Source organism: Gopherus evgoodei, chromosome 3 (assembly GCF_007399415.2).
Source record: "Gopherus evgoodei ecotype Sinaloan lineage chromosome 3, rGopEvg1_v1.p, whole genome shotgun sequence".
Classification (NCBI taxonomy): Eukaryota; Metazoa; Chordata; order Testudines; family Testudinidae; genus Gopherus; species Gopherus evgoodei.
In genome coordinates this window covers 180,933,243-180,960,544 of record NC_044324.1, presented here as the reverse complement: position 1 = coordinate 180,960,544, position 27,302 = coordinate 180,933,243, and the positions used below count along the sequence as shown (strand labels likewise).

The 27,302-nt window shown below is 42.4% G+C and overlaps 2 protein-coding genes across 5 annotated transcripts in view; both read left to right on the top strand.

Annotated features, from left to right (window-relative positions):
- The window catches only part of TRAF5 (TNF receptor associated factor 5), a 34,258-nt gene extending 24,761 nt beyond the window's left edge, over positions 1-9,497 (top strand). Inside the window, exons 4-11 of one of the 2 annotated variants that reach the window (XM_030557583.1) lie at positions 1,099-1,200; positions 2,041-2,205; positions 2,993-3,070; positions 3,465-3,539; positions 3,793-3,885; positions 5,553-5,693; positions 6,264-6,432; positions 7,735-9,497. In XM_030557583.1, coding sequence (XP_030413443.1) covers positions 1,099-1,200; positions 2,041-2,205; positions 2,993-3,070; positions 3,465-3,539; positions 3,793-3,885; positions 5,553-5,693; positions 6,264-6,432; positions 7,735-8,312 — 1,401 coding nt within the window. In that variant the 3' untranslated portion in view covers positions 8,313-9,497. The remainder of the gene's footprint in view (positions 1-1,098; positions 1,201-2,040; positions 2,206-2,992; positions 3,071-3,464; positions 3,540-3,792; positions 3,886-5,552; positions 5,694-6,263; positions 6,433-7,734) is intronic. The other variant, XM_030557582.1, reaches the window with a different exon arrangement.
- Positions 9,498-14,872: 5,375 nt separating this feature from the next.
- On the top strand, positions 14,873-26,941 carry LOC115649054 (pinin-like). 3 transcript variants are annotated; one of them, XM_030557579.1, is made up of 4 exons: positions 14,873-15,047; positions 22,506-22,577; positions 22,881-23,030; positions 26,390-26,941. In XM_030557579.1, exons 1-4 carry the CDS (start codon positions 14,888-14,890, stop codon positions 26,680-26,682), a joined length of 675 nt encoding a protein of 224 aa, XP_030413439.1. In that variant the 5' UTR covers positions 14,873-14,887; the 3' UTR covers positions 26,683-26,941. The 3 variants fall into 3 exon arrangements, with proteins under 3 accessions (XP_030413439.1, XP_030413438.1, XP_030413440.1); XM_030557578.1 differs by having other exon boundaries at positions 22,503-22,577; XM_030557580.1 differs by lacking the exon at positions 14,873-15,047 and adding an exon at positions 15,382-15,484.
- Positions 26,942-27,302: the final 361 nt, after the last annotated feature.

Here is a 27,302-nt window from a genome sequence, read left to right as displayed (position 1 = left end):
TACACTCCACTGAATTGTTTCAAGATAAAGTTATTTTAGTACTTTGTATTGGGAGTGCTGCCTGAAACTCAGTGGTATGTGGCCTATACCCACAGATTTGGTGGACTCGTAAGATGTCTCTGGTCTTGAAATGTACAGCAGAGAATAGGTTTCTTATTCTTTTAATTCCTCCTCCTATTCTGGTTATTTAACAGTATTTAGTTTTAACATAATCTGCCACCTTGCCTATTTTCAGTATAACTCATTAATCCTGCACATTTCATTTTTGTTGGTATTCTTTTTTGTAGGCAAGGTCAAACAATGGCTATTTTTTAAGCCACATCCTCTTTGGAATATATTTATTTGGCCCAGAGTGGGAGCATGAGCCTTCCCTGTACCCCTGTGTTTCTGCCAGGGTGCATTCACATCCCCCACCCAGCAAGGAACTTGGGTATCAGGTTGTGCCCGTCATTCTGCGTGTTAAGGATGATGTAGGTATTTAACCCACCATTTTATTCAGTGGATTCACCCTCCTTTTACTGTGTGCACGAGTTGTGGTGGCAACAGTAACACAAAAGAAAGATTTGGGGCCATTAATACAATAGTAATACTTTGTGCTTGTTATAGTGCTTCTCATTTGAAGATCTCAAAAAAAGGCTGACAATCTGCTCTGAGAGCTTAATTTGGCTCTCATCCAACAAGTGGAAGATGCTTATGAGCAATGTATTGTATCCCCTCCTCCCAGAAGCTAAAAGTATCACCTCTACAACAGCTTCAGCCCAATGCAGGTCCTAGAATGAAAGATCAAGGTTAGCCTCAATTGCAGGTTTCCAAAGCTGCAATACGATAGGTAGCTCAATGCATAATCCATGTAGTCAGCCTGTTTTTATTTCATGTTCAAAGCATCTCACTGTTGTTCTTAGTCTCCTGATATTGTCAGTGATTTCCTTTTACTGCTATTCTCAGTATATGTTTTCAGCATGACATTGTTTGGAACCACACTAGCAGCTGGAGTGGACGCCTCTCATTTAAAAGATTTCTTGTGGTAGGTTGCTGTCCTTCGTGTTCTTAGTGATGCAAGTTCGTATATTTTGTGAATGTAGGTTGCTTCCTTTGCAGGTGTTCAAAGACAATTGCTGTAAAAGAGAAGTTCTCAACTTGCAAGTATTTTGCAAAAATTTTCCTGAATGCAATTCAAAAATAATTCTGGGACGATATCAGGTTAGTATTAAAGTATCTTTATACATATTGGCCCAAATTCTGAAGTCTTTAGTCAACCAAAACTTGACTTGTCATAAATTAATTTGCTCTTTCCCCTTTAAACTATTGTCATTAGGTTTCAGAGTTATTATAGCATTGAGATTACTGTAACTAGAGTTTGGTCTAAGTACATACGTCTTGATTTGACCTATTCAGTGTACTACTATATGTAAATGTGAAACTCAAATACTAAGCCAAACCTGTTGCAGTTGTAAGTCCACATCCATTATATTTTAAATAATTGGCTTAATAAGGACTCCTGTTAACACACATCCTTTCTCTTTGTGACAATGTCTCTGTCTTTCAGCTGACTCAGTAAGACAGTACTATATTGGGTCACATTTAGAAGGTTTTCTCTGCTCCTAGGAGAGCGAAAAACAGTAATTTTGTTAAAAAGAAAGTTAAAATTCTGTAGAAACTGAGAGAAAAGAGACTCAAGCATATAGATGCCATGGTGATGGACAATCTATGAGAACCTAGAGAAAGAAGTATTGCTGCTGCTTGCCAGCATACATTGTTTCAGTTTGATTCCTGTTTGGGATATTAACTGGACAAGGAGTGGAAATCAAAGCAAAGAGTCTCTGAATCTTCAGACCTTTCTCTGAGTTTAATTATGAGCGCCATTACTGGGAAAGTGTTGTTTTGGTTTTCTTTAAATAAACCTATGTAGTGTCTTAATATCTCTAGCAGGCACTTTGGTATTTAAGGGCACAATTAACCATAATTCTAGCCTACTCAATGCATTCTACACTCGTGACTTTTAAAATATGATTGATGGTGTTTTGTTGTTGCATGGCACAGGATCACCTGCAGCAATGCTTATTTGAAAGTGTTCTGTGTACTAATGGTGAATGTTGTGATCAAATTCTTCGGAAAGATTTAAAAGATCACCTAAGTCTGCACTGTAAATTTCGAGAAGAAATATGCCAGTACTGTAATCAATATGTGGTTTCAATGAATTTAAAGGTAAGATTGTGAAAGATTTCCTAAAAGTTCAGCTGTTTAAATTACTGTGAAAAAAGTTCCAAAGTTGCTGTGAGGTTTTATGCGTATGAAATAAAATTCATGTACGTATCTGAAGAACATATAATACGTGTATTTTATAACAATATTGATAACTGTAGGTACAAAGTTGGATTGAGTTCCACATACATCTGTTCCCTTTAAATTACTTTTTAAAAACAATTAATATTTTTATTACTGACAAATTAGTAAAAATTTTTGTGCGCATGCTGAAGCCCATGGGCTAAATTTATCTTTTCAGTCCGTGGAATTACACAAAGGACAAATTTGGCCTCAAATGTCTAAATCTGTTTTTTGAATATTTCAGCCAAAATGATTTAGTTGTTTCCGAGATCAAAGCAAGGGAAAAGTATGTTGTTTTGCTCATATTAAAAAATTCTGGCAGTATTTCCTTTGAGAGGACCTAGGATGCTATGCATGTTTTTGAGGGTTGAATTAAGGTTGCACACGCAACTTTTAATTCTGGCATTTCCTAACTATTTAAAGCTTGATTTTTGCAGCCATAACATTATTTTAACATTGGCGGGGGGGGGATTGGTGTGTTTGTAATTATTTTCTGAATGCCAACAATATGTGTGTTGATGTAAGTATGTGCTGCTGTGCGGAATATGTATCTTGCCTATTCCTACTTGCATGCACTGTCTGATCTTAAAAAAGAAATGAGTTATTCATGTATAACAAGTCTGGTGTATAAGCCAGTCCTAATCAATCTTTCCCCCATCTCCCTCAGAACCATGAGAAAAATGAGTGTCCTGATTTTCCTGTGCCTTGTCTCCACAAATGTTCTCAGATCATTCTGAAAAAGGAGGTATTTATTTGTTTTTTCACTAACTGCAAGTTGGCAAATCGTATCATTTTGTGAAAACTAGAACTTGCATTGTAGGCCTCACTAGTCCACATTTGGTATGAATTTGCTTCATTTCTCTAGATACTACTTTTGTTTGTTCCTAAAATCGATACATGACCTCATCAAAGCATATCATAGGAATGTGCCGTGCTTTGCAGAGCTTTTGCACATTGCATTATTGTAAACCATCTGTCTCATTTGTTGACACTGATTAATCAGTCTCCATTGTATGTGACAAATGGTATCTTAACATCACTTTTTGGCCTTTTTGCACCCCTTATGCAGGAGTTTAGGTTCAGTGAATGTATTATTCAATAATGTTATCACTACCTATTTGTTTTGTTAATACTTGCAGATGGATAAGCACTTCTCTGTGTGTCCTGAAGCAGAAGTAGATTGTCCCTATAAACAATATGGCTGTCCTGTACAGGTACTGTAATCTAGACCTCCATTTGTACTGTGATTGCAGTTTGCCTCCAAAAGCATTAAAGGCTTGTAGCCTAAGTAACTATTTTTCTGTTCTCTCACAGTACCTTTCAATGTGATTTAAGATATCAAACTAAGCAGTTGGAGCTGTTCATCTGTTTTTGAAGCATGCAAAGAAACGTTTAACCACTTGCCCCAATAGAAATTTCTATTAACAGCTTTATCTGCCTTTATTTTTTTTACCCTCCTGCCCCCAGATTAAAAGAGGAAAGCTTGTAGAACATGAGAATGCTGCTCTGAGGGAACACATGCTGCAAATTTTAGACAAGAATTCCAAATTGGAAGAACAGGTAATGAACATATGTAATGAACACTCTTCAACAGAGTGTTTAACTGTTAAAATTAAAGTCCAGGTTGCACATGTGTTGGGATTGGTCCAGCCTCTTCTTTAAAGAATCCCACATTGTTCAACCCAGTCAGAAACCTTTTCCAGTGAAGCCAGTAAGCTTCTCAAACTTAATTGAACTGTGACCCCCTTCTGACAACAAAAATTATTATATGACCTCAGCGGGCGGTGGAGTCCGAGCCCTGATGTCCCGGGCAGGAGGGCCAAAGCCAAAGCTGCACCACCCAAGGGCTTCAGCCACAGATAGGGAGCCTGTAACCTGAGCCCTGCCACCCAAGGGTGAAGCCCTCGGGCTTCAGCCCTGGGCAGTGGAGCTTTGGCCCCGGGCCCCAAAAAGTCTAATGCCAGCCTTTCGATCCCATTAAAATGAGGTTGCAACCCACTTTGGGGTCCTGACCCACAGTTTGAGAACCACTGAGCTAGATTGAACTCCTACCCCCGCACAGCACCATTGTGTATTCACTGCCACCACTGTCCTTGCTGTTCTTCACTCCACAGTCTCCCTTTAGGGGAAAGGGCTGACGACATGGCATCCTAAGTTTTGTCTAGGGGTTCCATAGAGACTGGCCGGTGGGTGGCAAAGATGCAGGTTCAAGGTGCCCCGGGGATTCTCAGGCCATGCCCTATTTACTGGTAGCACCATCCACTCTCTGCAGCCCCTTTCCTCCCAGTGGAGAGGAGGTTGCAGCCACCTTGGAATACACAGCAACCAGCTGCTCTCTACCCCCAAGAGATGTTCCACTGTTTGGGACCCAGCACCTGGGGTTTGTATCAGCAGAAGCAGATGTAAACCTTGGAATGAATTCAGACCAATGTCTGTGTGTGTTTAAAAACAAAAGCTCAAAAACAGTAAATGATTCTGAATTCTACAATGTATTTGGAGTATTTGCAGCCAGTGATTCCCCCTAACTCATCTGTTACACTGACTAGGTACTAATAATTTTAGTGCAATGCATTTTTAATCCATCCTAACACGGTTTGGTTCTCTGTCCCCCTCTAGTGGCTAGGTCTCCTACAGCATTTGAACTAAAAAATCTGGTTCTTTAGCTAAGCCAGGGGTCAGCAACCTTTCAGAAGTGATGTGCTGAGTCTTCATTTATTCACTGTGATGTAAGGTTTCGCGTGCCAGTAATACATTTTAACGTTTTTAGAAGGTCTCTTTCTATTAGCCTATAATATATAACTGAACTGTTGTTGTATGCAAAGTAAATAAGGTTTTTTAAAATGTTTAAGAAGCTTCATTTAAAATTAAATTAAAATGCAGAGCCCCCCTGACTGGTGGCCAGGACCCAGACAGTGTGAGTGCCACTGAAAATCAGCTGATGTGCCACCTTTGGCACCTGTGCCATAGGTTGCCTACCTCTGAGCTAAGCCAATAAAAGCTCATGGTTTTTACACACAGACAGGGATTCCATCCCCACCACTGCCCCATCCAGGGATTTTGGGTTAACGTTTTGAAATAGGAAAATAGTCGCTATATCTAGCTATGTTGGTGCAGTCACATCAATAAACCTTTACAGGTGTACCTATATAGCTTCCATACGTTTTAATCTATTTCCTGGATGCTTTGGATAGTCTTGAGTTTTCACTCTTCATTTTTCCATTGTTTAGATATCTGACCTATATAAGAGTTTGGAATTTAAAGAGATTAAAATCCAACAGCTAGCAGACACAGTTAAAAAGTGTGAAAAGGATTTCAGACAGTTTGCACAGCTGCTTGGTAAAAACAGCAATTTGATGGTAAACACCCAGGTGAGACATTTACATTATCTTTCTGACAAATTGCTTTTTTATTGCCTGCAATACAGTTATCCAGCAATAGTTGTAATTGATGCCAGGACAATAGCAAACACCAGTGTTCAAAGCCATTTATTGCGTGAATTTGGATTGATCTCTGGAGTGAACTGTGCCCCATATATGGATTTAAACCACTATTGTTTTTTAAAGTATAATACATACAGCCTTCCCATTATAACTAATATGGGAGTTCCATGGGAGTTCGGTCAGAGTAAGACATGCTGAATAGGACTCATAGGGCCAGTTTTCAATTTCAGTTATGCTGGTATAAATTAGAGTAATCAAATCAGTTGAAATGAAGGTAATAAATGGTGAATGGTAATGAATTAGAAATTGATTCTTAGTGAATGAATGTTGAATTAATCATGAGGAAACATTTGAAGGATTCCAAAGGCAAACAAGGATACTCTTGAATGTAATATGTAGTTAATATTACTATTGTACAAAGACATTTTTAAATCTGAAATGAAATGATTAATTTTATTAATGTGTGTTCATTTCCCTACTCCTGCATTAAACTTGAAGACTCTTGCCAGTCATATTGATAAATCTGCATGGCTGGAAACACAAGTGAGGCAGCTAATACAAGTGTCAAACCAGCAGCAAAGTAAATTTGACCTGAGGCCACTGCTGGAGACTATTGAAAATATAAAGCAGAAGATTGCCTTTATGGAGACATATGATCAGCGTTTAGGTATGCTCCGATTTTTTTGTTTTGTATTTTTTGAGTAAAAACTGGTGTTACTAGAGGCTGTGATGTTGTTTATCAGTTTAGATCACTTCCCCATCAACTTGTTTGCACACATTAGCCTGATGAGGCTCTTCAAGATGAACATCAGCCTTAACAAAAAGCTTAACCAAAACTGTGTTGTTGTTTCTGTGATAAATGTCTTTGATATTCATGGATGACAGGTAAACCTTTGCAATAACTTACACTGAATTGCACCCTCTGTCCACCCTTCTTTTACAACCAGAGTTCTTGGTGCACAGCCCTTTGGGTGACAATGTTTGTAACTGCGGTGGCAGTTAACTTCACTGTAGGATAGTTACACTTTTTGATAGTATAGGATTCTGAAGTTAAAAACATTCGTCTATGTGTGTCAGGGTAAATTTACTACAGGAAGATTACACTTTTTGATAACTTCCACTGTACTTATGTTATGCTGCTATTCATTACCCTGTTGTTTCCTTAAATTCCAGTGGGCTGCTTTTGTTACTGTAGTTGTTAGGTCAGATTCAGGAAATTTATGTACAACAGAGTTCTATGTAAGCTGCTTTTGTGGTGCAGCCTGTAAGGCTCTGCTATTGTAGGACACATGGGGCTTGGTTCTCCTTTCATTTCTATGGTGTTACTCCTCACTCTCACCTGTGAGCTCAGAATTAGGCCCCATAGTGTCAGGTTATTTTTCCTGCTACAACCTGAAAACACTAGCATAAATTATTAGAATAATCAGTGGCACTCACTGTGCTGGAGAATGCAAAAAACACCTATGTCAAAGATGACACTCCATTCTTGAAAGCTGTGAATTTAACTGACCTAGAGGAATTATGATAAGTACCTGGAACACAACTGTTTTAATTACAAAGAAATGCTTTTTTAATAAATGACTAGAATACAGATGTATGTTTCAGACAAATCTGAACCAAAACCTCGTATAGCTAAACACACCCAAACTTGAAGGAAGTTGGGATCCAAATCCAAAGTTTGCATCCCTGTCACGTCTCTAAGATGCATGTGTGTCTGCAGCCTTCAAACGGGGGTCTTTTGTGCTGGAATTAAGAGGATTCTCTTGACTCAAAGTATGTTAATAGCAGCAGACTCACTGAAATGGCCAGTGCACAAAGATAATTGTCTTGTGTAATTCCTCTGATTCCCCAGTTATTTCTAAACGCTGGGCTCTAGCCACTTAGTTGTTACTGTCCCCTGGTCTGTAATTCACTTTGTCTCAATGACATTTTTCCCTAACTGGATGTTTCATGTGTCTTCCTTCCCCAGTTGTTTTGGAAGGCCAGTCCACCGAACATGATGTCCATATCAGTATTCACAAAGCACAGCTCAATAAAAACGAAGAGCGGTTTAAGCTTTTGGAGGGCACATGTTACAATGGAAAACTAATCTGGAAAATCATGGACTACAAGATGAAGAAAAAAGAAGCCATGGAAGGCCGCATTGTCTCTATATTCAGCCAGCCTTTTTATACCAGCCGCTGTGGGTACAGGTTATGTGCACGAGCATATCTGAATGGGGATGGCTCAGGAAAAGGGACGCATGTCTCCCTATACTTCGTAGTGATGAGAGGGGAGTTTGATTCGTTGCTACCATGGCCTTTCAAGCAAAAAGTTACACTTATGCTTCTGGACCAAAGTGGGAAAAAAAATCACATTGTGGAAGTCTTCAGAGCTGACCCTAACAGCAGCAGTTTCAAAAGGCCAGATGGAGAGATGAATATTGCCTCTGGATGCCCAAGGTTTGTGGCGCACGCTGTGCTGGAGAACGCAAAGAACACTTATGTCAAAGATGACACTTTGTTCATGAAGGTTGTTGTGGATTTAACTGACCTAGAGGAATTATGAAGTACCTGGAAGACATGACTGTTTTAATGACAAAGAAATGCTTTCTCTCAGTGACGATTGGCCAATCTCATACAACGGTGAATTGCCACTCGTCCAACCATATTTTTGACTGCATAATAGCTGCTGAGTTGCCAAAGCCACCACCCTTTCTTTCTTTTTTTTCAATGCTGTATTTAGGGGATCCATAAGTCCAGTTTGACGGTGTGAACCAGATCAATGTATTCAAACCAGTATTTTGACTCTGTTCAATATATTTTGGGAGTGAATGCTTGGCTCACATCTCAAGACTGGCATTTTAAGAGGAAACTACAGTAGGCCCTTTGGAACCCAGGCAAGTTTGTGGTTCCAGTCACTTATAAACATCGATAGGGCTCCCATCATAGTGGTGTCTAGGTACATTTCTTGTGGTTTTGCGAGGGAATCATTTCAACACTGCCTGAATATGAAGAGATGAATCCTGATCCCAGCAGCACCCTGCCTTTAAAAAAAATGAGGGAGAAAAGGTGAGCCAGGTAGAAAAAACCTAGCCAGGAATTTCAGAGCGCCTAGTTATTGGAAAGTCTGGATGAAGATGTCTTATAGTTCTGGCCTGCTTACTCAGCTGTGCTGAGCACCCACAAATCCCAGTGAGGTCATTAGTGTCCCCTATGTTCCTGCTTGGTGCTTCGGGCCAGATCCCAATTTGTGATGAGCATCCCCAGTCCCCATTAGAAGTCAGTGGAAGCTGCTGGTGCTTATTGCCTCCCAAGATATGGTCGTTATTAGAGTTCTCAGCCCATCTACTAACCTACAAGAGTAGCAGACCAGTTGAGTCCACTGCTCGAAGGCAGGGGCAAAAGCTCTAAAACTTTTGCTTCTCTGCTGCCTGTGGAGTATTTTTTTTGTGTGGCTTAACAGCCCTGCAGTGGCTCAGAACTTTGGAAAACTGCACTTGAAGGGTTCCTGCTAACATGCAGCATTCCACAAAGACAGAGAAAAGACTCATAGACTTTAGGGTCAGAAGGGACCAATATGATGATCTAGTCTGACCTCCTGTACAAAGCAGGCCACAGAACCCTACCTATCCACTTCTATAACAAACCCCTAACCTAAGAGGATGTGTTTGGGGAAGCATTGCTTTAAATTAGGGCTGTTGGTTAATCACAGTTAACTCATGCGATTAACTCAAAAAAATTAATTGTGATTAAAAATTAATCACCATTAATCGCAGTTTTAATCACACTGTTAAACAATAGAATACCAATTAAAATTTATTAAATATTTTGGATGTTTTTCTAAATTTTTAAATATATTGATTTCAATTACAACACAGTTTACAAAGTAGACTGCTCACTTTATATTGTTTATTACAAATATTTGCACTGTAACAATGGCAAACAAAAGAGTTTTTCAATTCACCTCATACACATACTGTAGTGTAATCTCTGTATTATGAAAGTGCAACTTGCAAATATAGAATTTTTGTTGTTTGTTACATAACTGCACTAAAACCAAAAAAAGTCTAATACTTCAGAGCCTACAAGTCCACTCAGTCCTACTTCTTGTTCAGCCATTCCCTAAGACAAACAAGTTTGTTTACATTTACAGGAGATAATGCTGCCCACTTCTTGTTTACAGTGTCACCTGAAAGTGAGAACAGGCGTTCACATGGCACTTCTGTAGCTGGCATTGCAAGGTCTTTACGTGCCAGATAGGCTAAACATTCGTATGCCCCTTCATGCTTCAGCCACCATTCCAGAGGACATGTTTCCATGCTGATAATGCTCGTTAAAAAAATGTGTTAATTAAATTTGTGACTGAACTTCTTGGGGGAGAACTGTATGTCTCCTGCTTTGTGTCACCTGCATTCTGTCATATATTTCATGTTATAGAAGTCTCGGATGATGACCCAGCGCGTTTATTTTAAGAACACTTTTTTACTGCAGTTGACAGATCACAAAGAAGGCACCAATGTGAGATTTCTAAGGATAGATACAGCACTTGACCCAAGGTTTAAGAATCTGAATTGCCTTCCAAAATCTGAGAGGGATGAGGTATGGAGCATGCCTTCAGAAGTCTTAAAAGAGCAACTCTCCAATGCAGAAACTACAGAACCCAAACCAACAAAAAAGAAAATCAAACTTCTGCTGGTGGCTTTTGACTCACATGATGAAAATGAACATGCGTCGGTCCACACTGCTTTGGATTATCATCGAGCAGAACCCATCATCCGCATGCACACATGTCCTCTGAAATGGTGGTTGAAGTATGAAGGGACATGTGAATCTTTAGTGCATCTGGCATGTAAATATCTTGCGACGCCAGCTACAACAGTGCCATGCAAACATTGTGAACAAGAAGCGGGGACCATTATCTCTGCCTAATGTAAACAAACTTGTTTCTCTGAGTGATTGGCTAAACAAATAGGACTGAGTGGACTTGCAGGCTCTAAACTTTTAGATTGTTTTATTTTTGAATGCAATTATTTTTTGTACTTTATTCTACATTTCTAAGATCAACTTTTATGATAGAGATTGCACTACAGTACTTTGTATTAGGTGAATAGAAAAATACTATTTTGTACAGTTCAAATATTTATAATAAAAAATAAATATAAAGTGAACACTGTACACTTTGTATTCTGTATTGTAATTGAAATAAATACATTGGAAAATATGGAAAACATCAAAAATATTTAAATAAATTGTATCTTGTTATTAACTGTTCGATTAATCGTGCAATTAATTGTGATTTTTTTAATCGCTTGACAGTCCTACTTTAAATAAAGAATGAGCTTTTCAAAAGTGCTCCATGCACAGCAGCCCTCAAAAGGAATTGCTAGTTGCTGAGCACATCTGGAAGTCTGACTACTTCATTTATTAGTATTTATATTACCATAGAGTTTGTGGCTGTTGTCACAGAGCAGGACCCCTGCTGTGCTAGGTGCTGTACAAACACAGAATATAAAGCCTGTGTCTGCCCCAAAGAGCTCACAATCTAGGGGCCTAACTGGGAGCTGAGGTCTCATGAAAACCCAGCCCCAACTGTGGGTACTCTGCACTTTAGGAATTTGACCCTCGTTTCTTTCAGGCTTTGTTTTGCAGCTCAGATGAAGTGAGACAGCTGGGAATTTTGCTCTGAGTTCCCTCTCCATTGCAGGTGAATGTATGCCTGGGTATGGGTTTTGGGGAGAAACTGGCTGTGTAAACAAGCCAAGTTCAAACACTGCGGATTACAGGAACAACTATCAAGGAAGGAATGGGGACAAGTGCATGTGTGCCTTGCAAAAGCTTTATGGACACTTTTAAGAAGGCTCTCATTGTGCATCCATAATCATTTTGTGGGTACAAGTAATAGAATATAGATGTCTGTCTTCGCTTGCAAATCAGAGATAGCTAGATATGGAAATGTAATTAGTTGCTCCTGCAGCCCAACAGTGGGGACAAACTTAGAGGCTCTTCTGAAAAGGCAGCAAGACATCAGGAAGAATTTGGAGTAAGCTTGTGGCAAGAGGACAGAAACCAAAGTGGAGCAAAGACTTTAGGGAACTAGGTAGAAAATGCAGGAAAAGGACAAGAATGAGTAAAATCACAAATGTGCCCTGACATTTCATATAGAAATCTTAATATAGGCTGAATGCTGTAGCTTTAGGTAATTGGCATAAAACATGATATTTTTGCCTTCGCTGTCTTAGATGAAATTTCCAGACTGGTAGAAATTTAACTTCCAGTGTTCTCAGATGGATTATGAGACATGGTCCAGATAGGCATATTGTTAAAATTGGAAAGTTCTCCCTACATGCTGCTACGTTTCCACATCTTAGTGGTATATTTCTATTTCGATGCTACTGTGGTACTGTGCCAGTATATACTGGGCCACTGTGGGGATTATAGATGTTCCCAGGGACAGATGCTATGGGCCAAATTCTGTTATCTGTTGTACAACTGCAGTTCTCACTGAGTTTAATAGCTGTTGCACCTGTACTAGAGAGCAGGATTTGATCTTATATCTTTAATACTTTGTTTTGAAAAGAATGGGCGTGTGTTTAAAAAGATGCAGCATGCTAGAACTTTGTGACTCAACAGGGTGCATTAAAGTGGATCTAATGTTACTGTAAAAAAAAAATCAACATCTGTGCTGTAACTTTCAAAATTATGTAATATGAATAATGACTACTAGGACTGATGGAAGTGATACCTACCACCTGTTTCCATAAAACTCCTAGAATGTTAGTAGTAAAATACAGAAAAGTATTATAGAACTCAGAGAGTGGGAGGGCATGGTCTGGACTTGAGCAAGTCACTTAACTCCCTCAGCCTCTATTTCCCCAACTGTAAAATGGGGATAATACTTGCATCACAGGGGTGTTAGAATTAATTAGAAGATGTTTGTGCAGTGCTTTGAGCATGCAAAGAACTAAGTATTACTAGAACTCCATTTCAAATGGTTAGAGTAGGTGATGGTTTTGTGATGTTGACAAATGTTTAGTGTGTTCTTGGACAGATTTTGAAGCATGTTAAACCTTCATCCAATCCATAATGCAATCTCTCATTCTCTAATTGTTGACTATATTTACTTATTTCCCAGGAATATAGTTTTTAAAAATAATTTAAAGAAATATATGCTGAAGCACAAGCAACCCATTTTGGGTTTATGGTAACAGCTTCCTTTTTAAAGCTCCTTTTATAAAGCATTTGCTCAGTGAATTACATTTTTAAGGGTGATCGCATTTTAATCAACTTATTTATAAAAGCAGTTGAGAGTTGGGATTTTGTTTAGTCAGGTGTTTTTACTTCTTATAATGTGGAGTTTAGATATCATCCTGTTCCTAGTAAGCAAAAAATGTTGCATAGCATAGATGTTATAGAAAAGACAAGTTGTAACTTGCATGGAAAACACCAAAAAATTTTCAATGCGAATGTATATTTAACCTAATGAGTATACGATATTTCTGCAGCAATATGTGGTATGTTTTTAATGTATTTATTGACCAGTTTTTAGCCTTTTTGGATAACTCTTTACTAATATATTGTGATTTTTCTATCCCATTGTCATACCTGTACCTGTAAAATAACGTAAAAAATAAACTGAACTTCACCATCCTTCTAAAGTGGTTGTGGCGTTAACAATACTTCAGCCGGAATTTTTAAACAGTTTTTACAGAAGAGAATGGGATACTGAAAAGCTATTTGCATCCCAGAGTTTTTGCTATGGACCCAAGAAAGGACACTCCTTTGTATTACAAAGAAAATGAAAAGCACCTTATTTATGTAAGGGTCTTACGTATTTTAACATCCTAAGGCAGCTGCACATACCAGTTTATAATTCACACTACACTACACTACACAGCTGCCAACACTCAAGATTTAGTCGGGGTCTATAGTACAAGTCATGGACAGGTCCCAGGCCATGAATTTTTGTTTACTGTCTGTGACAATATATATCTCCAGATCAGTGGCACAGCTATGGGCACCCGCATGTCCTGTAGGAGAACACTTCAGCCTCCCTGCTCACACTATAGCAGACCTTAAGGTGGCCATCCTGCAGCAAAAAAACTTCAGGACTAGACTTCAAAGAGAAACTGCTGAGCTTCAGTTCATCTGCAAATTTGACACCATCCGCTCAGGATTAAACAAAGACTTTGAATGGCTTGTCAATTACAGAACCAGTTTCTCCTCCCTTGGTTTTCACACCTCAACTGCTAGAACAGGGCCTCATCCTCCCTGATTGAACTATCTCGTTATCTCTAGCTTGCCTGCATATATATATATTACACACACACCTGCCCCTGGAGATTTCCACTACATGCATCTGAGGAAGTGGGTATTCACCCACAAAAGCTCATGCTCCAAAACATCTGTTAGTCTATAAGGAGCCACAGGACTCTTTGCTGCTTTTACAGATCCAGACTAACAGGGCTACCCCTCTGATACTAAGGTACACTGTCCAATTTGGCAGGCAATGCGTTTTGCCAAGGAATGTAATTTACATGCATAGGAGAAAGTGCAGCAGGAAACGCAACTAACATCTGTATACAAGAAAGGGTGGGGCTTGCTTTATTGCCAGGCTCCCAGAGATCAGATTTTTACTGGTGTCAGTAAACGTCACTTTCACTCCTCGCACACAAACACTGCCACCCCGGCTCATCGACGTGTGCAGCCAAACGCAGAAAAGCGAGAAGTTAGGGCGACCGAAGGCTGCTGATAAGGTGGCGATGTTGGTCACAAAGCTTAACTTCAGCAGCGAGTGTCGCTCCCTAGCAATCGCGGCCGGCCCTCGCCGCCGGGAACATGTACCTAGGTCAAAACGGGGGGAGGCGCTGGCGGCTTAAAAACAAACGTGGGACTGGAGACGCCAGTCCGGTTGTGGGAGCGGAGCTGAGCCCAGCGGCGCGGCAGCCCCGGGGCGAGCGCTGGAGGAAGCGCTGCCCGCCGCGGCTCCTGCCCAGCCCTGCAAGCGGCTGCCGGGCTGTGGGACAAACCCCCGGGAGGAGCGATCTCCCAGGCCCTCCACGGGCCCCTTTGAGCCACAGGCCGGACCGCTGCGGGCGGAGCTTAGCTGACGCACACGCGCCGAGCGTTGAGTTACGAACCTACATGCTCATTTACATACGGCGCGCGCCCGTTGATTTATCCTCATTAGCTTCTGAGACAGGCCGCGCAGAACGTGGCAGCCGTGAGCCCGCCCCCTGCGTTGGGCGTGGCCCCCCGCAGCTGCTCTGTTGGGCGGGGGCTGGCCGCACGCACCATGTGCGAGGTAAGCGCGGGGGAGGGCCCCGCACATAGGTTGTCCCATTGGGAGACACTCAGCAGCTCTGAACTCAGGCCCGTCCCCCGCGGATCTCCCGGATGTAGCCCCTATTCCCTTCCGGTCGGGTCAGCTTTGTGCTTCCGGGTAACGGGGACGCTGGCCGCTGAGGTGGGGAATCTGGGCCCTGGTAAGTGCTAGGCGCGGCGCAGCGCGGGCGCCCGGGAAGCAGCGTCTCCTTCCCCTCTCCCCGGCCGCTGTCTGCCCCGCTTCTCCCGCCCTTTCCCGCGCGGCGCTACACCGCCCGCCCCGCCCAGCCGCGGCCCCGCTCGGCACTCGCTGCGGCTGATGGCTCCCCGCGGGAGCTCCCTGTTGGCCTCCCGCAGGGAGAGGGAGCGAGGCGTGGAGCTGTCTCCGGGCCGCGGCCCTGGCAGAAGCTCCCCCAGGTACATCGCGGCGGGGGGTGGGGCGGTTCACTTACCCGCCCCGCTCTGCCTGGAACCTCTGTGGCACCCGCCCCTGTTCAAAACGGCGGGCCCAGACCCCGCCACATCACGCGGTTGGCTTAAAAACCGTGAGCTGTAGCGAGACCCCCGGGGCGCTGGAGCAATCTGTGCAGTGGGGCTGGTGTGAGCCAGGGACCCGAGCCGTAAACCCCGCGTAGGGTGGAAACCACCGCCGGCAGGCGTGTTGCGGCGTCCCTAGTTCCAGCCCCTGGGGATAACGTGGGGCAGGGGCTTCTCTGCTGCCTCAGAGGGCGCTTGGGGCCGTGGTTTTCTCTACCGCCCTAAGCAGCAGAAACTTGCTTTTTTAATGGAAGCTGAGATTCTCCTGTAATAACCTGACTCCCGGAGCTGGGGTTTTAAGTAATAGACCAACTGTTGCTAGAGTTGGCCACATGGTGGTTCTGCATATCACTGACTTGCTCACTAATCCAGAGGTGGTTGATAAGCTTCCTCAGGTGCTGGTCGTTGAAGGACAATCTTTGCCCTAACAATAAGGGATTGAAAGAGAGATGTATATCCCTCCCCAGAGCTAATCTTGCTGACTCCACGTGCCTTTTGTCGTTACTCTCAAACACTGAGGCTCACAGTTGTGACCCGCACAGTGTGATGCTGTGCATAATAGCATGTGTTGGGTTAAGCACATTTTTAACTTTCAGATGTCATCTCAGAAATCCATGTACATGTGCACGTGCCACTGCAAATTAACCTGCACTGTGTATTAGGAAGCCTAGCAAAGAAGAGTATTTTGACTTCCTTTTGGTTTTCTGATATTTTTCAGGATTGCACTTGTACATATGCCACTGTATTCAGTCTTTTGAATAAAATTTATAATAAATGCTGAACATCATAATCTTTTTAGTTCCTTGGCACTAAATTTTATGGTTAAAAACTGAAGAAAATGAAAGATTTTACAGTAGATTCATTTTTGGGCGTGAAATGTTTAACTTAGCCTGATTGTGCCTGTCTTTTTTAAGGTGTGTAAGGTTATTCATGCTGTGATCCCTTTGGCATTAGATCATCTGATGCAGAGAGTAGTTTTAATGCAGAATTAATTTGTTGTCATAGGCTTATATCGTGCTCATAGCAGTTTTTCTCCTTTTGAGATTTTTTTAAATGATTTTAATTTGCATGAGATTTTAATTTAATTATTTCTATAAAGTTGCATTTAAGTGATGCTATCAACATATTGCATTGTTTCCTCATCCCTTTGAAGTCTTTGGGAATTTAAATGGATTAAATAAATTTCCACATCTATCTCCTTGTAGTACTGTCTAAAAAGTTTACATGACATAATCATTCACTTATAGTATTCATATCTATGTCGTTTTGAAAAGTAGGTAAGTATTAGCCTCATTTTATATTTTGCAGACACCACAGGCTTGTCTACACAGGGGTTTAGTCCACACTAACTTTACTTAGTGTGCATTCAAGTGACTTGTATCCATACAACACAATTCTTCAAAGTATACTAATTGGCCATGTTCTGCAATTCACTCTGAAAATGTATTAAGTTCATTGTGTATTGAGTTAGTGTGGACTAATGTATATGTGTGTGCTCCACCCATTTCCTCTAGCTCGGCAGTCTGCAAACTGCTACCCCATATTGCTTTGCATGATGCCAGGACAGGTTGTCTCTTTAACTGTGTGCCATCCGCTGCTCTGAGGTCATGTTGACTGGATATCGCATAGCATGGATGTTTTGCTGTAATCTCCTACTATCTTAAGAGCCGAACACTAAGTACTAATGACCTGCACTAAAACAGCTATGAATGGAATCATAGAAGTATAGGACTGGAAGGGATCTCAATAGCTCATGTAGTCCAGTCCCCTGTGTGATGGGTTACTCTCTCCTCACACTCCATACCAGTGAGCCTGCCTGTTCCACCAACCTGGGCTCCCTTAACGCTGTTCTGTTGAGCCAGGCCCTCGAGCCTCCTCCAGCACACACGCAGGTAGGGACACACCGAGCTGCAGAAAGACACAGACACTGAAATCAGCTCTGCATGGGAAGGCTTCAGCTAAGGAATTGCCCATCACTTAAGTGCACACCCCCTCTAAAGTGTAAACCCAAAATTATATTGTCTTGTGCTGCACAGAGGACTATACAGCGAAAGCTCATGAAACTCACCCCCTCCTTCAACGTGGAGGAAGCACAGCTCTTTCTTCCCCCTCCACCCCCGTTATGAATTCCACAAACTCGTTTTAGAGAAAACAAAAACAAGTTTATCAGCTACAAAAGATAGATTTTAAGTGATTATAAGGGATACCAAATAGATCAAAGCAGATTACTGAGCAAATAAAACAAACTAAGCTTAATACACTAGTAAATTGGAGATATACCAGTCTCCTAGAACTGGAAGGGACCTTGAAAGATCATCGAGTGCAGCCCCCTGCCTTCACTAGCAGGACCAGTTTTTGCCCCAGATCCCTAAGTGGCCCCCTCAAGGATTGAACTCACAACCCTGGCTTTAGCAGGCCAATGCTTCAGAGGTGGTGTGCCGAGTCTTCATTTATTCACTCTCATTTAAGGTTTCGTGTGCCAGTAATACATGTTAATGTTTTTAGAAGGTCTCTTTCTATAAGTCTATAATATATAATTGTTGTATGTAAAGCAAATAAGGTTTTTAAAATGTTTAAGAAGCTTCATTTAAAATGTAGAGCCCGCAGACTAGTGACCAGGACCTGGGCAATACGAATGCCACTGAAAACCAGCTTGTGTGCCGCCTTCGGCACCTGTGCCATAGGTTGCCTACCGCTGCAGTAAAGAAACTGGTTACAGGTAGTCATTTCTCGCATTAAATGTTGTTTTAGGCATTTCTTTCACAAGCCAGACACCTTTTTCAGCCTGGGCTCAGCTCCCTCCCCCCGTCCTTGTTTCTTAGATGTTTTCAGCACTCATCCTGAGTGGGTATTGAGTGAGGAATGAACACTGATTAAGTCACTCCCCTGTCTTAAATAGGTTTTACATATGGCAGGAACCCTTTGCCACTGAGGTTCCCACACCCCTCAGAGGAAAAATATTGGTATTCTATGATGGAGTCCAGTACCATGATCATATGAACCTGCAGTGTCAAAGCAGCTGTGAGTCAGAAGCCATTTGTTGCATCCCAAGCAGCTTCTCAGGAAGAAGGGAGATTAGCATCTTCAAAGTCCTATTGTTCTCCCTAATGGCCCATCCAGACTGATTGCATTCTGTCTCATGGGCATTCCGCAGGTGTAAGCCCAGTTGTAATTGTTACATAGTCAATATTCCTAACTTCAGATACAGAAATGATAGATGCATACAAATAGGATAATCATATTCAATACATCATAACCTTTCTAATGATACACCCATCTTGCATAAAATACATCTTAGATATGCTATAATCATATTATAACAATATTTCTATGAAGAATATGGGGTGTAGTGTCACACCCTGCACTCAAGGTAGGACTAAGTAATAACTAGACCACCTGTCAGGAATGTTCTTAAAAACCTCCAGTAACACAGATTCCACAACCTCCCTGTCAATTTGTTGCAGGGCTTAACTACCCTGAGAGTTAGAAAGTTTTTCCTAATGTCCAGCCTAAACCTCCATTGCTCCAATTTCTGCTCATTGCTTCTTGTCCTATCCTCAAAGGATAAGGAGAACAATTTTTTCTCCCTCATTCTTGTAGCAACATTTTATGTACTTGAAAACGGTTATCCTGTCTCTCCCCCTCTACTCCCCCCCCAAGTCTTCTCTTCTCCAGACTAAACAAACACAGTTTTTTCAGTCTTACTCATAGGTTATATTTTTTTGTTCTTCTCCTCCTGGACTTTTTGTTCTCCTTCTCTGGACTTTCTCCAATTTGTCCACATCTTTCCTGAAATTTGGCACCCAGAACGTGACACAATTAGCTTAAACCTAATCAATGTGGAATAGCGTGGAAGAATTATATCTCATGTCTTGTTTACAACCTTCCTGCTGAAACATCCCAGAATGATTCCCCTCTCCCCCTCTTTTTTTTTCAACAGGGTTACATTGTTGACTCCTATTTAGCTTGTGATCCACTTTAACCCCCAGATCCCTTTTTCCTAGGCAGTCATTTCCCATTCTGTGTGTAATTGATTGTTCCTTCCTAAGTGGAATACAATGCATTTGTCCTTATTGAATTTCATCCTGTTTACTTCAGACCATTTCTCTAGTTTGTCCAGATCAATTTGAATTTTAATTCTGTCCACTTGGAACTGCTTTCAGCGTGGTGTCATTCACAAACTTTGTAAATGTACTCTCTATGCCATTATCTAAATCAGTAATACTCAGACTGAGGCGCTCACAAGCGGCAAGTGGCTCTCTCTCCCCTGTGGCTCTTTGCAGCATATGATATTAAAACACTCTGATTTAATTATTAACCAGTCAGGATGCTTTTACTATGCTATTAACCAGTTGTAGTTGATAAAAATAAGTATACATTTTGCAGCGAGAGTACAGCAACTGAAACAGTGAATTCACAGTACTATGGCTCTTCTGGGTAATATTGATCATTGGTTTGCTCCTTAACCGCTGAGCTCTGAGTATCACTGATTTAAATAATTTGTGAGGATATTGACTAGAACTGGACCCAGAACTGATCCCTATGGGCAGAGATTTGGAGCAATCAAATTTTTGAATTTCTCTGTTCCGCTTTTGCTCCAGCTCTGGGCGAAAACCTACTGGTCCGTGCTCCAGCTCCGGGCTCCACTCCAAAGCCTTGCCTGTGGGACCCCACTCAATATGCCCTTCCAGCTTGACTATGAACCAGTTGTGACTACTCTATAGGAACAGTTTTCCACCTTATAGTAGCACCATCTAGACTATGGTTACACTTGCAGCTGTACAGTGCCGGGAGTTAAATCTGTCTTCGTACAGCTGAGCAGGGAAAGCGCTACAGTCTGTCCAAACTGACAGCTGACAGCGCACTGTCGTGGCCATATTTGCAGCATCTGCAGCGGCATTGGGAGCAATGCATTATGGGCAGCTATCCCAGCATTCAAATGGCTGCAACGTGCTTTTCAAAAGGAGGGGTGGGGTGGAGTGTGACAGGGAGCGTGGGGGAGAGACAGAGTGGATTTTTGGAGCTGACACTCTGTCAGCAGCTGCCTTGCAAGTTCCGACCCACTCCCCCACCCCCTCTCACTCACTGAAAGCAAACAGCAGCTGATAAGCAGCCTCCCCAAAACAGACCCCCACGCTCCCTCCCTCCTGCGTGCCATGCCACTTCTCTCCTCAAGCCCCCTCCCTCCCCCCTCTCTTCAAGCAAACACTAGCTGTGGGCGTTCCAAAGGGAGCCTGCCTGCCTCTGCTCATTCACAGCAAACAGTAGCTGTTTGTTTTTTTGAGAAGCAGCTTGGGGAGCCTGGAGTTCACAACAAAACAAAAGAGAGGTATCGCAACAAAACAAAGAGTAATCTTTATTTAAAAGGATTATGGGAAGCTTCTGGAGGTCAGTTACAGCATACTAAGATTATTTCTTGTTTACACTGGCACCCCAGCGCTATACTCCTTATTCCTCTCGCGGAGGTGGAGTACAAGCAGTGCTGTAGCCAGGGAGATACAGCACTGTATGTGCCTTGCCAGTGTGGACAGGGAGTGAGTTACAGCGCTGTTGGTGGCTTTATAGTGCTGTAACTCTCAAATGTATATATTTCCCTAGCTTGTTTATGGGAATTAAGTAAGAGTAAACCATACAAAAATGAACCACTTCATGTTCTTATGAATTAATTTCAAATTTAAAGATCTCTTAATGTAAACTGCTTTAAAATCAGAATGCACTAGAAAGTGGAAAACCATGAGTTTAAAAAAAAGCAATTTTGTGTATGTCAGATGAGAATTTTAGAGTACAGATTCTGTATATTAGAATCATAGAATTTAAAGATGGAAAAAGACCTATTAGATCATCCAGGTCATCTTCCTGCTGATGTAAGATTGTGCTGTAGGGAGCATTTTCTTGTGTTATGCATGGATGTTAAAGGTAACATGGCACTTTTTGGTGAGAGAGAGAGTGTTTTCCTTGGTATCCTAGTCAAAATTCCCCCTCTCTATGCCACTGTTCAGCAATGTGATATGTACTGTCTGCTGAGTGCTCCACACCAAAGGTGGTTGCATTTCAGTGGTTTTGTGTTGTATTTAGTATATGAAGCCCTTTGTGGTAAGGCTTCTGGCTAGAAGGCAGTATATAGTGGGGGGCGGGGGGTTAATTATGTACAAACTTAGATGTCTGCAAAATTGGTTTTAAAATGTGCTTTGAACAATGACGTGTGTGTAGTTTCACAGAATTTTTCTGATTTAATCAAGGTACAACAGTCTTAAATTAACTTACACACTAATATATATGTGTATGTATGATATGAATATAAAAGTGGTGAGTATGAATGCAATTTTTGTGTGACGTATGTATGTATGTATATATACATCCATACATACAGTACTTGGGAATTTTTTTGTGTGGTTCCCGGCATAGCAAGATTAGATCCTACACCAGGGGTAGACAACCTGTGGCACCCATGCCAAAGGTGGCATGCAAGCTGATTTTCAGTGGCACTCACACTGCCTGGGTCCTGGCCACTGGTCCAGGGGACTCTGCATTTTAAATTAATTTCAAATTAAGCTTCTTAAACATTTTTTAAATCTTATTTACTTTACGTACAACAATAGTTTAGTTCTATATTATAGACCTACAGAAAGAGATCTTCTAAAAATGTTAAAATGTATTACTGGCATGTGAAACCTTAGATTAGAATGAATAAATGAAGACTTGGCACACCACATCTGAAAGGTTGCCGTCCTCTGTCCTACACCCATGTTTCATCCTGGTGTAGTTTGATTTTTATCTTTCCTCCTCCATCTAAATAATAGGAATTGATCATGGAAACGTTCCTTGATCTCAGCTACCATTGTACATGTATGTTTCAAAGAGAGCCTTTTTGGTGATATTCATGTATATTTCTTTTCAGTAGATATGGATAACAGACATGATGAGAAATGTGGAACACCATGCGCTACATCACACGAAGAGATGAAAGTCAGAGGTGGGAGTCATGAAATCAAACTTTAGTCTAGGACAATAGCTGCTGCAGAAAGACTCTTATTTGTATGCTATGCTTTGCATGAGTAAAAACGTTTGATTGCATTGCTTGGCATTGTCATTAGCTAACTTATGTTGGAAATGACAGAAGGCAAGGACAATGGTTTTATTTTATTTTTTTAATGGCTTCACCAAATCTTGTCTTAAATTTTAATTTCTATAAAAATGTGCCGTCAAAGCTTAAGTTATTAGCTTGTGTGTTGTCACTATTTGAAACCTAATGAACGAGGCCTTATATTCTCCTAAGGGAAAGACAAGAGAAAGCGAAAACGCAGCCGAAGCAGATCATCATCCATTTCATCAACATCATCTGCTAGTACTACTACTACATCCTCCTCGTGCTCTTCATCAAGATCTTCCTCTTCTTCAAGCAGCAGAAGCAGTTCAAGTGGCAGAGGTAAGTTGTCATTATTGCCCTTGAGTGTGTATTTACTCATTCTAACAGTGCTGCTACACATATTTGAAACTTACTTTAAATGTAGCTTAGTTACCAGGAAATAACTGTACAAGTTAGTGCACAACCTTTGCTGACTTTGTTTCTTGAGACTGTTTTCATGTAACCACTTCCTGTAGCTACTCAGGCGCCTCTTTGCAAAGTGCATGTGCTGTCATTTAAATTAACAAATGAAAACTAGAAATAAAAAAAATTCTTTTCACTCAAAGCAACAAGTAAGATCTCAAATAACATTGTGTACATATAAAATGTTTTGAAACAAAACAATTGAAATTTGTTTCTACTTTGCCTGCCTGTCAAGACCAAAGTTAGTTTTTGGATTTAATCTGAATTTTGGACTCAATCCTACAAACGCTTAAAGCTGTGACGTTTACTCATAGGACTAGTCCCACTGAAGTCAATGGGACTACACTCATGAATAAAGTTGTGGCTCGAAAGCTTGTCTGTCTCACCAACAAAAGTTTGTCCAATAGAATATATTACCTCATCCCCCTTGTCTTTATGATTTAAGTTAAGAGATATGTAAATATTCTTTGACTAGGTGTCCCTATGGATGCTCCACTTTAGGTGTCTGTGTGCTTTCAATCAGAGATCTTTGGTAGTAATGTCTGTGGGGTCCACATCTGCACCATGTACATCCCCATGCTCCAATCCGAGAGCATATCGAGGAGGGTGGACCCGCCACTATTCCAGTTCCTTCTCAACAACTGCAACTAGAAATGCAGCATTGCGGTATCTGTTAGCTTCAAAGTTTTAGCTAGCTGACTTATTTTAGTCTTACTTCTTTTAATCTTTTTTATTAATTTCCCAAACATGGTGTGTGCTTTTGGGGTCCCCCCCCTCACTCCTCCACACCTGTCCTTGGCCTCTCCTTATCTTTCACCTTCTCTGTTGTGGGGTATGCCCAAAATCTCAGGCTGAAAACCCTGCCAGACCTGTAATAGGTCTTTTTGCCTTAGTGATGGACATTCCAGCTGTCTTAGGGCCGCATGTTCCATCTAAGTGCAAGGTCTGCACTGGTTTTAAGAGCGGGTCTAGGAATCTGAGGGACAACAGGCTCAATCTTCTCCCCAGGAAGCATTCCTTGAGACCTGCTACCACTTCAGGCCCCCTTGTATTTTGACCTCAGACAACCTGAGTGCCCTGGCAACTTTCACAGCTCTGACTCCAATGAGCGGAGACCTGGGAACAGCTTCAGAGGGTCTAAGAAGAGGGAGAAGTCGTCCCCGAAATCAGGTAGCAAGTATACCTTGCGTCTGGTCTGGGTACTGCTGTGGTTCCTACATCCTCAAAGATTACCTGCAGCATGGTGCTCTCTGAGAAATCTCTCAGCAAACAGCCTCACTAGACACTGACACGGGTACCCGTCTCAGAGTCCTCCAGTCACTAGGGACTCCATGAAGAAACTGTCTTTGACCGTGGCCCACTTCTACAGGTAATAGGCGAAAGGACCATATGCATCGTCCAGCTGTACCATCCCTGGTAACATCAGCTTCATCCTAGCCAGCCTCATGGTGCCCTACTTTGTTGATACCAACTAGGTTCCTTTTGCATGAGGATCTTTGAGTGTTGGAAGAACCTGAATCGCATCTACTGAGCTGTATGAAGAGAGATCTTCTGAAAGTACTGATGTATAGCTCCCTTGCCCCAGAGTGTCACCACACCTGTAAGCCTTGTCTGCATTACACAGTTCTGTCGTCAAAAAGCAGCTTTCCTCGGCAAAATGATGATGTACACACGGCAATGTGCGTCCCGTCGATTTTAACTCTCCTGCTACGCCACTGACATAAAACCACCTTGACAAGAGTCATAGAGCCTTTTGTGATGAAGTTAGAGCGATGCAGTGCCAGTGTGGACACTGCGCTTGCTTATGTTGTCCTAATAGGTCTCCAGGAGGTGTCCCACAATGGTCAGCAGTTTGAACTTTGCCAACCTGCAGGTCTGTAGGCATGAGTCTCTCTCCCTTTTAAAGCCCCAGGAATTTTTGAAATTCCTGTTCCTGTTTACTCGGCATGGACAGCTCACATAGCAAATGCACAGCTGACCATGCTGACTTTCTGCAGTAAATGCACTCCTGCCCTGGAGTACACTGGAGTTGTTGGGTTTGGGGGGCAAGGAGGCTGAGCAGTCACAACTCCACTCCAGCTGTAGGAACTTTGATACCTGCGGGCAGATTGCTTGTGGCACGCAGGAGAAGGGGCACAGAAGGGACATGCAGCAGTGCCATGCTAAGATCTAGGAGCTGAGACAGGTGTACCAGAAGGCAAGGGAGGCAACCGTCACTCTGGTGAGGCGCTGAAGACATGCCACTTCTACCAGGAGCTGCACACTATCTTCAGTGGTGACCCTAGCTCCACCACCAAGAGTCCCTTGAATACTTTGGTGGGGGGGGGAGGGAGGGGACTGGAGGCAGCAGCCAGCAAAGTCAACCCTGGGGATAAAGTGATGGACAAGGAAGTGAAGCTGGAGGAGGATGAGAGACCTGCAACAGGGTCAGCCGATGGCCTGGCGAGTCGAGCCAGACCTCCTTTTTGACTCTGGAGGAGTCTAGCCAGTCCGAGCACTCCGTCTGTGGCATGCCTGATGCAGGAAAGGGGAGCTCTGGTAAGTACTCATTTTGCTTTGATACTGCATGGTGACAGGAGGTTGAGCTCTGCTTTATTTTGTTACATGATAAAAGTGGGATAAGGGATAGAAATTAACAACACTAGGTACTCTCTGCACCTGCTTCTCATTACCCTGTGCAGCTATGCAGTGGGCGCCCTGCGGAAAAGTTTGTTAATGCACACCAGGATGTCCTGGGAATCCTCCATAGTAATTTCTAGGAGACTTTCCTGGCAGTACTTTGCAATCCTCTGCCGAAGATTCCTCGGCAGAACTGCTTTGTTTCTTCCCCCGCTGTAGGAAACTTTGCCACGCCAATCGGCAGTTACTTCTCCAGGAACCAAAGCAAGCCACAGGCGAGCAGCATACGGACCCGGTCAGAAGCTGCATGCATGCAGGAGATGCACCCTTGCATCCTTGGTTACCCTCAGGAATGAGATATCAGCTTTGATCACCCCTGCCTGTGAAAAATAGTGCCAGTATTCAGAGTAGTGTTCCTAGGCACTTGTAGTGATACCCTTTGTCCCATCTTGCCCCTTCCGTCTCCCTCCCTTCTAGGCCAAACTCACGTTTTGGGCTCTCGCTGTGCTGTGGTGCTTGCTAAGGGAAAGTGAGAAAGAGGTGTAAGTAACTGTTATGATTCAAGGCTGTGAGTGCACTCACAATACTACGTCTGTTTGTTTCTTTTCCTTCTGCAGATGTGTCCTTGAGGGCCACCTCCTACGCACCGGCGGAGCGCCTTCATCAGATAAGGAGGCGAACCAGGAGGAGTAAGGAGGACATATTTAGAGAACTGCTGCAATCAACCGATGCTGCAGACAGCGAGAGCAGAGCGTGGAGAGAGACGATCAATGAAAAACTTAGAATGGATAGCCAGGAGAGGAGACAGGGGCAAGAGCGGATGATAAAGCTGATGGAGGACCAAACAGAAATGCTGAGGTCACTGATTGCACTGCAGGCAGAGCACATCCGTGCTCAACTTCCCCTGTAGCCTGTAGAGTATTGCATTCCATGCCATCCCCAAACTCCCCACACACATTCCTCGCATGTTCCCAGCCCGTCGCAGTACCCCTTGCCCTTGACCCCTAGGGACACGTTTCGTAATGACAGCTGGACTTGTACATAGCTGTGAGAGCCTCATTTGAGTCAGTACTCCTCAGGGTCATGTCCGTGTAGGAATGGAAATCTGTGTATTGCTGTTTAATAAAAATGTAGACTTAGAAATAAAAAGAATCTTTTTGTGTCCTGCACACAGTAGTTGCTGCTAAAATTCATATACAATGGCAATCGTCGTATTTGCAGACTACAATTCGTGCTTTGGCAGCAATCAGTACAAGGGTCATTCAAGGCAGCAAGTAAACAATGCCTGGCTGAATGCATTAAAGAACATTACTAGGGCTCATTATCAAAATGCTACTTCAAAGCCTCCCTGATTCAAGCAGCCCCCTGTTGAGCTCCTCTAATAGTCCTGGTGTCTAGCCACTCAAAATGGGCCACCAGGCAATCTACCTACATGCTCCACCCCAGGGTAACTTTCCCTGGTAGCTCTGCTTATGTTGTGCTCTGCATAACAGGCTGCTCTGACAATGAGAATGTTTTCCTCATTGAGAT